This window comes from Tachysurus vachellii, chromosome 22, assembly GCF_030014155.1.
Source record: "Tachysurus vachellii isolate PV-2020 chromosome 22, HZAU_Pvac_v1, whole genome shotgun sequence".
NCBI lineage: Eukaryota > Metazoa > Chordata > Actinopteri > Siluriformes > Bagridae > Tachysurus > Tachysurus vachellii.
The window spans coordinates 19049524-19059523 of record NC_083481.1 but is presented as its reverse complement, the minus strand read 5'-3'; the positions used below and the strand labels follow the sequence as shown (position 1 = coordinate 19059523).

Sequence of the window (10000 nt, the reverse complement as noted above, 5' to 3'; positions counted from 1 at the left end):
TATATTCTGCTGCAGCGTCAACATTTGTTGCTGCAGCAATTCCAGGTCCTACACATCATCATCATCATCATCATCATCATCATAAAAAAGCCTGATTTTGTTAAAGTGTAAAGATGAAATTTATTTGATTTGTTGGTGCAAATCAGTTCCAATATTACAAAGGAACTGATTCATTTGGGAATCACTTTTCAGTCGGGTGTAGTGTGGTGTTGTGTAGTGTAATGTAATGTTGTGTAGTGTAGGGTGTAGTGTGGTGTTGTGTAGTGTAATGTAATGTTGTGTAGTGTAGGGTGTAGTGTGGTGTTGTGTAGTGTAATGTAATGTAGTGTAGTGTAGGGTGTAGTGTGGTGTTGTGTAGTGTAATGTAATGTAGTGTAGTGTAGGGTGTAGTGTAGGGTCTAGTGTAATGTTGTGTAGTGTAATGTTGTGTAGTGTAATGTTGTGTAGTGTAGGGTGTAGTGTAGTGTAATGTTGTGTAGTGTAGGGTGTAGTGTAGTGTAATGTTGTGTAGTGTAGGGTGTAGTGTAATGTTGTGTAGTGTTGTGTGTACCTGTGCTGCAGTTTTGGCTTCATGCTCTGCCCCCTTTGCATTCTCTCCCACATTCTCCACTAGTTCCCTTCCTTTGTGCACTTCCTCCTTTAGGGGGTCCAGCATAGCGTGCAAAGTGTCCAATACCCCTAGCCCTCTGTTTACTAAACCCTCGACAGGAAACAGAACATCCTTCACCTGAGACAAAGACACAAAGGTAGAGAAGGTTCCAGGTTTAGAGAAGGTCCCGGGTTTAGAGAAGGTCCCGGGTTTAGAGAAGGTCCCGGGTTTAGAGAAGGTCCCGGGTTTAGAGAAGCCCAAGGTTTACAGATGCTGAATGTTTACATACGTTTTGGATATCATTTCTGACTTGGTTATTGTTGTCAAGGTTGTGCTGCAGTTTTTCCTCCATGTCAGCGAGGGCGCTCTCACCATGATTCAGGGATGCTAGAACCCCATCAGTGGTGTTCTGCAGATCCAGGGCCATGTCCCTACAAGACAAGGACACACACACACTCGCATTAATTGAGGAAACAAATTAGTGTGTAACACCGTAGTTTTGATGGATAGTTTTCAGCCTGTTGTGTGTTAGTGTGTTTGCATGTTGTGTACCTGGCGTTCTTGGCGTTCTGCAGTAATTGCCGTGCCTCCTGTAGCTGTGAGCTGGCATTCTTTAGGACCATGCTGGTGTCAGGCAGCAAGGCAGCAACATCCTGAATCTCTTTCAGCTTCTTTTTAAGGGCATCAACCGTCTCAGGCAGCTTCACCCCCAACACACCCTCACACACACGCTGCACTGCTGCAGGGTCAGAGGTCGGGTCTACACACACACACACACACACACACGACTAATAAATACATATACATGAATGTCGATGTTCATATGTTTATGAACTCATATACGAAATGTTTAATCCATTTTAACGTGCATCATCTGCAGAAGTCACCTGACAGAAAGTCCTTCAGCTTCCTAACGAAGTCTCTAATGTCCTTCAGTCCCTCGTCAATGTCATCACGAGCATGCTTCGTCTGATTGGACAGCTCATCTGCAGATGCTCTTACCTGATTGGTTGAGTCCTGGGACTTCTGAATCTGCAGATCAGAGGGCAGTATTTCTAACTTCTGCTATCAACTATTTGTGTGTGTTTGTGTGTGTGTGTGCGTGTGTGTGCGTGTGTGTGTGTGTGTTACCTGCTTGTATGCCTGAGAGATGTTGTCGTTGAGTTGTTTCAGTTTGTCTTTCACCTTCACTGTGTTTTGCTCCGCCCTCTGACTCCATGGTAAAGCTCCCACACACTTCTGTCCTTCAACACAGCGGGATGCTCCGTCTTCAGGACACAGCTCATCATCACACTGCTGTGGTGTACACGGTGAAACACGCTTCCTACCACACACCTAACCACACAAACATAAAGAGGTGCAGTCTGTCATACGCTGCTTATTTACAATAGTTAACCTACTTAATTCTGCATGTAAATGTATGCAATGTAGCTGACACTGAGTCATAGTGGAATGACCTATTGATGTTAATAGTCCTAATTCTACTCCAAGGTGGGCTTTATTCGTTGGTATTCTCACTTGTTTGGCTGTAGGTGTGAGGTTTGGACGGGTTGCCAGGTCCTCCATGAGCATCTGCAGGTTCTGCATGTTTATTGGCTGTACATGCTGTAGGCCTTTAATGGCATCCTCTCTGACTGACGCTGACCTGTCCACAGTGTTTGCAGTTCTGTCTGCACGTTTCACAGCGTCTGTGGATCTGTTGAAGGCATTTTTAACAGCATCCAGGACTCCTACAAACACACACACACACATTATATATCTGTATGTATATACACACACATTTTAAAGTATGATAACTATTTACAGGAAACTCCAATGTATTTCTGTTTTTCTCTCACTGGTGTGTGTGTCTGTGTGTGTGTGTGTGTGTGTGTGTGTGTACCAGCATAGTTAGAGCCATTGAAGTGTGTTGATGCTTGTTTCTTGGCATTGTAATTCAGGTGAAGGTTAGAGAGCTGTTCCTGGAGTCTGCTCAGGTCCACCTCCAGATCTGGAGTATAAACTACACCTGTACGCCTCAAATCCTCCTCCACCAAGTCCAACTCAGACCTGAGAGAGAGAGGTAACACTATGTGAGGACATTACTCTGTGTGTGTGTTGTGTGTGTGTGTGTGTGAGGGAGAGAGACTCACCGCAGTGTGTGTAAAAGGAGTGTATAGTTGTTGTATAGGTCTCTGTCATTAGGGAGCTGCTGCAGGGCACTGAGGAGTTGCTGAAGTTTTAGCTGTGTGTCTGTGATGCGTATAAGTGTGTGTACAGGTATTTGTGTGGGCAGTGTGTGTGTGAAGCGATGCAGACGGAGTTTGAAGTTCTGTAGCTCTCCATCGAGTAAGAAAAAGCAGGATGGACAGATGGGGCAGTTAGGGAACTGAGCACAGTGACCACGCCCACACATGTCACACCTGTCCCCTTCCACACCTGGCTTGCACACACACACACCTGTACGACGGTCACAGCCCCCGGACACGCTACCCACATGGTCACACACACATGCTGGCAGGGGCAGAGAGGCATTATTATTATTATTATTATTATTATTATTATTATTATTGTTGTTGTTGTTGTTTTATTACTGAGACAAAGAGAGTGACACAAGAGTCTTACGTCTACAGCCAGTTAGTGGGTCTCCAAATGTGTTTTCTGGACAGCTGCTGCAGGTTCGACCCCCAAAACCAGAACGACACACACACTGACCTGTTAACTACACACAAACACACTGACCTGTTAACTACACAAACAGTGACCTGTTAACTACACACACACACTGACCTGTTAACTATACACACACACACTTTCCCATGAACTTCCCATTCATATCTTAAACATTATTACAGAGTTAAACACTATGCAGAAGTTATAGAAAGTGTTTTTGTGGATGATTTGAGGAATGAATTAAAGTATCTGTGTGAACGGAGCAGAAGAAGTTTGAGGTCATTCATCTTACAAACAGATGGAACATTCGAACACTTATTATGCGTCAAGGTCTCGAGCATTCCTTCTTTGGGCTACTGGTCAGAAGGTCATGAGGCTTTTACAAGCTGCAAGCCCTTAAGTGCTCAGATGTATAAATGAAAGCTCATACCTGGTCACAGGAGCTGCCAACGGCGTTAGTGCGGTCACAGGCGCATGCTCTACATCCTGATGACAAGTTCCAAAATCCCTCAGCACACCGGTCACATGACCTTCCTACCACATTTGGCCTGCACACACACTGACCTGTCACTGCATCACACACACTGTGAAGAGAACCGAGTGCACTGCAGGAGCACTCTACACACACACACACACACACACACAGTGTACTGATGATGGTGTTTATTTGACCCATACAGTTAATATTATTATTATTATTATTATTATTATTATTATTATTATCTTAGTGAAATATAAAAGTTAAAGGTGACTCACTGGAGCAGCCAAGTGAGTTCAGACTGCTGAGGCCATAGTGTTCAGGTTTACAGCGGTCACACTGCGCTCCTTCCACATTCTTCTTACAGAGACATTTCCCTGTGACCTCGTCACACTGACGCCTGACCTCTGACCCCGCACTGTCACATTGACACCCTATACACATACACAAATCATCAGCATAGGGATGAAACTGCAGTGTGTGTGTGTGTGTGTGTGTGTGTGTGTGTGTGTGTGTGTGACATACGTAAGCATGCATCAGGTCTCTGCATGCTGCTCCTGGGGTTCCTGTAATAGTTGTTAGAGCAGTTCTCACAGTGTGTTCCTGTTGTGTGGTGTGTACACGCCTCACACACTCCACCACTCCTTCGGCCACTCAGCTCATACAGCACAGGGTCAAAATGGCAACGATGGGCGTGATTATTACACTCACAACCTATAACACACACAAATATATATATCATATCCTTATATCAGTCAGCTCCCTGAGATGATGTGAGGAAGAAACCTTGAGAGGAACCACAGTAAAATAATTTCATTTCTACAACAGTTGATAATATTTTTGCAACCAAGAGTTCCTGATGCACGAATGGGTCAATGGTTAAAAGAAGTCGTGACAATTCCATCAGACATGACAGTAATAGTTCAGTAGTGTCGTACGTTTGCAAGTGTGTGTGTTGTCTCTTTCTGCTGGTTGCCATGGAAGGTCGTTGTAAAGGTCAGCACAGCGCTCACAGTTCACACCTGCTGTGTTGTGTTGACAGTCACATACACTATATACCTACACACACACACACACACACAAAGACATGCACAAGATTAGTTTAGCACTAGAACATCATAAGACAGACACAAAGGCCACACCTTTGTTCACGCTGTACTGTGTGTGTGTTAGAGTACCTCTGTGTTGGGCAGTTTGGAGGTGGGGTCAGGAAGGCAGCGGTCAGCGTGGCCATGGCAGAAGCAGGAGCCAGTTAGCTTTATCTCCTTCAGGGCATAGAAACGTGATGGGTGTCGGCCAGGTGTGTAAGGCACCGCCCCAAACTGAGTCAGGTTCACACGCAGCCCTGTGTAACCTGACAGCCCTGAAAACACCAATCAACCAATCAGAGTGTGAGACACGACAGTTTAGAAACACTCAGTTAATGAAAGACTGAAAAAGTCAGAGACTCTAAGGCCTAGTCAGTCTGACTGGAGGATGCTTACTCTCAATCTTATGTTCATGTGGGTGAGGAATGCTGGAGTACTGCAGCAGAGGGTGGAAATACACCTGACACACACACACACACACGTCAATCACTACTGTTAACAAAAATAATCAATAATCATTCATAATCAGTTCATGGAAAAATAGAATTATGTTTTCTTACCCTTTGGTCCTGGAAGGGGTTATTGGCGTTGGATGGCAGTGTGTAGCAGTGGGGGTTGTCGAGGTCAGAGGTCGTTGTTAGGACGTGAGGAAAAGTGGATTCACAATCAGTGGCCATGTAGATCACTGGTGTCCACGACCTTCCAAAATCAGACGACCTCTCAATCACCAGAGCATCTGGCCTGGGACCCTAGGGGGAAGGGTCGTGTGTGTTAATGTGTGTGTGTGTTTGTTACTGTGTGTGTGTGTTAATGCATATGTGTATACCTTGAAGTACAACAGTAGGTTGTCAATATGAAACAGCGCTTTCAGGTCCAACTCTACAGTGACAGAAGACACATCTGCGAACACACACACACACACACACACACAAGCAATATGTACATTAAAGTTTAGTAATCACATTGTAATGATTGTGTTCGTGTGTGTACATGTTTATGTATGTGTGTATATGTATGTGTGTACGTGTGTGTATATGTGTGTGTACACATGTGTACGAGTGTGTATGTATGTGTGTGAATGTGTGTGTATACGCATGTGTGTGTTTAAATGTGTGTGTGTATGTGTGTGTAAATGTGCTGTGTAAATGTGTGTGTGTGTACATGTGTGTGAGTGTGTGTGTGTGCATGTGTGTGAGTGTGTGTGTACACGTGTGTATGTGTGTGTGTATGTATGTGTGTATGTGTGTGAAAGTGTGTGTATATGCATGTGTGTGTTTGCATGTGTGTGTGTGTGTGTGTAAATGTGTGTGTGTGTACGTGTGTGTGAGTGTGTGTGTGTACATGTGTGTGCATGTGTGTGTGCATGTGTGTGTGTATGTGTGTACATGTGTGTGTACATGTGTGTGTATGTGTGTGTGTGTACATGTGTGTGTGTGTACATGTGTGTATGTACATGTGTGTGTATGTGTGTGTACATGTGTGTGCATGTGTGTGAGTGTGTGTACATGTGTGTGTACATGTGTGTGTATGTGTGTGTACATGTGTGTGAGTGTGTGTGTGTGTACATGTGTGTGTATGTGTGTGTGCATGTGTGTGAGTGTGTGTGTACATGTGTGTATGTGTGTGTGTATGTGTGTGTGTACATGTGTGTACATGTGTGTGTATGTGTGTGTGTACGTGTGTGTATGTGTGTGTGTACATGTGTGTGTACGTGTGTGTGTACATGTGTGTGTATGTGTGTGTACATGTGTGTGTACTTGTGTGTGTATGTGTGTGTACATGTGTGTGTACATGTGTGTGTATGTGTGTGTATGTGTGTGTGTATCCTGACCTTTCTTGCTCTGCCACCAGCGCCCAGCTCCTGCTGCACTCAGAACGTTATGGATTGTGTGTGAGTTTTGACCTTCTGCAGTTCTTGAGTCACATGGACAGCACCTCATTTTCCACTGCACACACGCACACACACATATACACACACACACACACACACACACACACACACAGAAGTAAATAATATTTTAACATCACTTCTCCCTGTGTCCCAATAACAATACAAAATAGTGTTCTATTTAAGGCATGAGGATTAATTTGTGCATTAAATCTCCTTAATCGCTTCTATTTGTGCATTAAGTTTTTGTGTGTGTGTGTGTGTGTGTGTGTGTGTGTATACCTGTCCTAATGGTGTACAAAACACCTCAATACCAGTGAGACCACATGTAGACGAGGCTCTGAGTTCAATCTCTCTGCCACTCAGTAAATCACCAAGCGGAGGATAACACGCCCCGCTCACACACTCCTGCTGTGCCACACACACTACTGCTAATGCTGCAACAAACACACAGATGTTCACACAGTGTAACTAAGACAGGGAGAATAAAAAACATGATTTCTAACTCTGAAATACTCCACAGTACTCAATACTACAGCTTTATATGTGTATGAATTATAAAACTCACGTTTAATACAGTGTAATATTCTATTAGAGTTCAGAGACTCAGACAGTGTGTGTGTGTGTGTGTGTGTGTGTGTGTGTGTGTGTGTGAGAGAGAGAGAGAGAGAGAGAGAGAGGATAAAGTCGTACCTGCAGTGATCTGTAGAATAATTAGAGTCTTCATACTGGAGAAATAAACACAACTGCTCTATAACACTCAGCTCAGCCGCTTTTATACACTGACACACCTGTGTGTGTGTGTGTGTGTGTGTGTGTGTGTGTGCGTGTGTGCGTGTGTTTTGAGTCATTATTGTGACGGGCGTGGCACTGTGAGGAAGTGTGTATCACAGTACTGTGTACATGCCCATACACACACACACGTCTTGATGAGTCAAAACTCAATGCCATAAACATCACCCTTATACCCCGACCCTAGACTGTAGCCCCCTAACACTGACCTTTATATCACTTTAAAACACAACTATAACCAAAACCCAAAGACTAAACCTCTAAGATGTTATGTGCTAATGTTTAGACATGTTCCTGAGAGTCGCATTCAGACATGTTGAAATAAATAATGTTCGAGTTCTCTGTCTTTTTTCTCCTGACACTGATGTTCATGTACCTGCACTACTGTCTCAGATGTCTGTACATTTCTACACTGTTACTGACACAATAACACTAAGCAGTTTCCTTTCACACTTACAGTAGTGTTTGACTCTTAATGTTAATGTCATGTCAATGTCAGGCTTCATACCTACTGAAGCCATTTATTTAATAATCTTTTGGATATTTAAGGTATTAAATACTTTGTAAGGAGTTTTTACATTTACAGCATTTGGCACATGGCCTTAAACAGAGAGAGCTTTGGATTTAAGATGCAGCTCATAATATTCAGCGGATGTGTGAGCAATAATCCTGCTCACGTTACAGCTGCTTCTTCACACACACACACACACACACACACACACACACACACACACACACACACACACACACACAGAGAGAGCAGAAGTTTAAACTGGATCTGCTCCACCCATAACCTAACACACCACCAAGGTGTGGATTCTTCTCCTGTAACTACACTCTAACACTACTCAAACGTCACTGGTGGATCAGTGTGAGGAAGATTCCTGGTGTTTTCGAGTCACTAATCATTTAATTATTCAGTACAGTTCATTCTGATGATTCTTCTCCTCCTGAAGGGCTTCTGATGTGAATTCACACTAAAAAGAAATCTTCTGTTGTTCTGGGTGTGGTGTTCTATATTGTAGCCCTAGGCTACTGATTTCACCTCATGTTCCTCCACTGCAGGTTTGAACCAGCCAGGTGTGTGTGAGAGTGTGTACAAGTGATTGAATAAGGGTGTGTTCTCTGACTCAAAGACCCACCAGACACAGATTTAACACACCTGAATCTGTCAGACAGGCTTCCATGGTGATAAGAAGTGTGCTGAAATGTCTCTCTCTCAATTCAATTCAGATTTATTTCTATAGTGTTTTTAACAATTGACATTGTCTCAAAGCAGCTTTACAGAACATAAACATAGAACAAAAGGTTATTATAAAGAATAATATAAAGATTAATATTATACAAACGTTCCAGGTTAATATTAGATATATTTAAATGTGTATGTATTTATCCCCAATGAACAAGTCTGAGGTGACTCAGGTGACTGTGGGGAGGAAAAACTCCCTTAGATGGTAAAGGAAGGAACCTTGAGAGGAACCAGACTCAAAGGGGAACCTCATCCTCATCTGGGTGACACTGGGGGTGTGATTATAAATATACAGTCTGATAAATGTTGTAGTGATGAGGAGGTTGTTGTCCTCAAAGACCACATGGAGTTACATCTGCTCGTAGAATGTCCGAATACATCATGAAGCAGAGTCCAACTGGAGCTGGAACATCTCTTAATGGAGATGAAATGTCCCAATACTTCATGAACACACACACACGCTACTTATTCTGTTCAGGACACAGACACACACACACACTCACACACAGACAGAAACACACATACACAGACACACACGCTACTTATTCTGTTCAGGACACAGACACACACACACACTCACACACAGACAGAAACACACATACACAGACACACACGCTACTTATTCTGTTCAGGACACAGAAAGACACAAACACACACACGCACAGACACGCTACTTATTCTGTTCAGGATTTCTGGTAAATAATAAAATAAATGATAAAATAATGTCTAATGTTTATGCGAACATTTTATTTGCTCTTGTCAGGGACGCTGACTAATGAAACAGTGATATTTATTTTTCCTTTGTACATCCGGGTGCTGCTGTTTACTTTGTTGTACGTTTTAGTGCCCACTGGGTGGCGCTGTTTACTCTGACTAACCCTAACCCTAGGTTTTAGTGCCCACTGGGTGGCGCTGTTTACTCTGACTAACCCTAACCCTAGGTTTTAGTGCCCACTGGGTGGCGCTGCTCACCAGCTGTTTGAAGCATTTACACATCCACTAATACTTTTATAATTTTGCACAACACAATATATCGTTAGAGACGCTTAAAGTTAAATACTCAATATTCAGTTTTATAATAATTTATTTGCCCGTAAGATCTTACAAGAGCTCAGCGGTTATACCGATACAGTGGAGACCCGGAAGCGGAAGTGAACACGAGCGCGTGCGCACTGATTCACATGGATTCATTCATCTGTGTAATGAAGTTGTATAGCACAGTTAACACTCATTAATCAGGAAAATCCGAGGGGTTTATTAAGGT

At 43.3% G+C, this 10000-nt stretch overlaps 2 protein-coding genes across 2 annotated transcripts in view; one reads left to right on the top strand and one right to left on the bottom strand.

Moving 5' to 3' along the window:
* Positions 1-7535, bottom strand: part of lamb3 (laminin subunit beta 3) — an 8157-nt gene extending 622 nt beyond the window's left edge. The window contains exons 1-21 of the mRNA XM_060858525.1: positions 7389-7535; positions 6978-7132; positions 6639-6753; positions 5634-5707; positions 5368-5556; positions 5204-5267; positions 4898-5082; positions 4658-4778; positions 4245-4433; positions 3998-4153; positions 3672-3859; positions 3194-3290; positions 2722-3082; positions 2472-2638; positions 2108-2319; positions 1721-1924; positions 1477-1621; positions 1142-1349; positions 879-1020; positions 551-727; positions 1-48 (exon numbers count right to left, since the gene is read on the bottom strand). The exon at positions 1-48 is cut by the window's left edge and continues 103 nt beyond it. Coding sequence (XP_060714508.1) covers positions 1-48; positions 551-727; positions 879-1020; positions 1142-1349; positions 1477-1621; positions 1721-1924; positions 2108-2319; positions 2472-2638; positions 2722-3082; positions 3194-3290; positions 3672-3859; positions 3998-4153; positions 4245-4433; positions 4658-4778; positions 4898-5082; positions 5204-5267; positions 5368-5556; positions 5634-5707; positions 6639-6753; positions 6978-7132; positions 7389-7422 — 3231 coding nt within the window. The 5' untranslated portion in view covers positions 7423-7535. The remainder of the gene's footprint in view (positions 49-550; positions 728-878; positions 1021-1141; positions 1350-1476; positions 1622-1720; positions 1925-2107; positions 2320-2471; positions 2639-2721; positions 3083-3193; positions 3291-3671; positions 3860-3997; positions 4154-4244; positions 4434-4657; positions 4779-4897; positions 5083-5203; positions 5268-5367; positions 5557-5633; positions 5708-6638; positions 6754-6977; positions 7133-7388) is intronic.
* Positions 7536-9896: 2361 nt separating this feature from the next.
* wdr77 (WD repeat domain 77) overlaps positions 9897-10000 on the top strand; it is a 5407-nt gene continuing 5303 nt past the window's right edge. Inside the window, exon 1 of the mRNA XM_060858020.1 lies at positions 9897-10000. This exon is cut by the window's right edge and continues 156 nt beyond it. The gene's annotated coding sequence lies outside the window, so the exon portion shown is untranslated.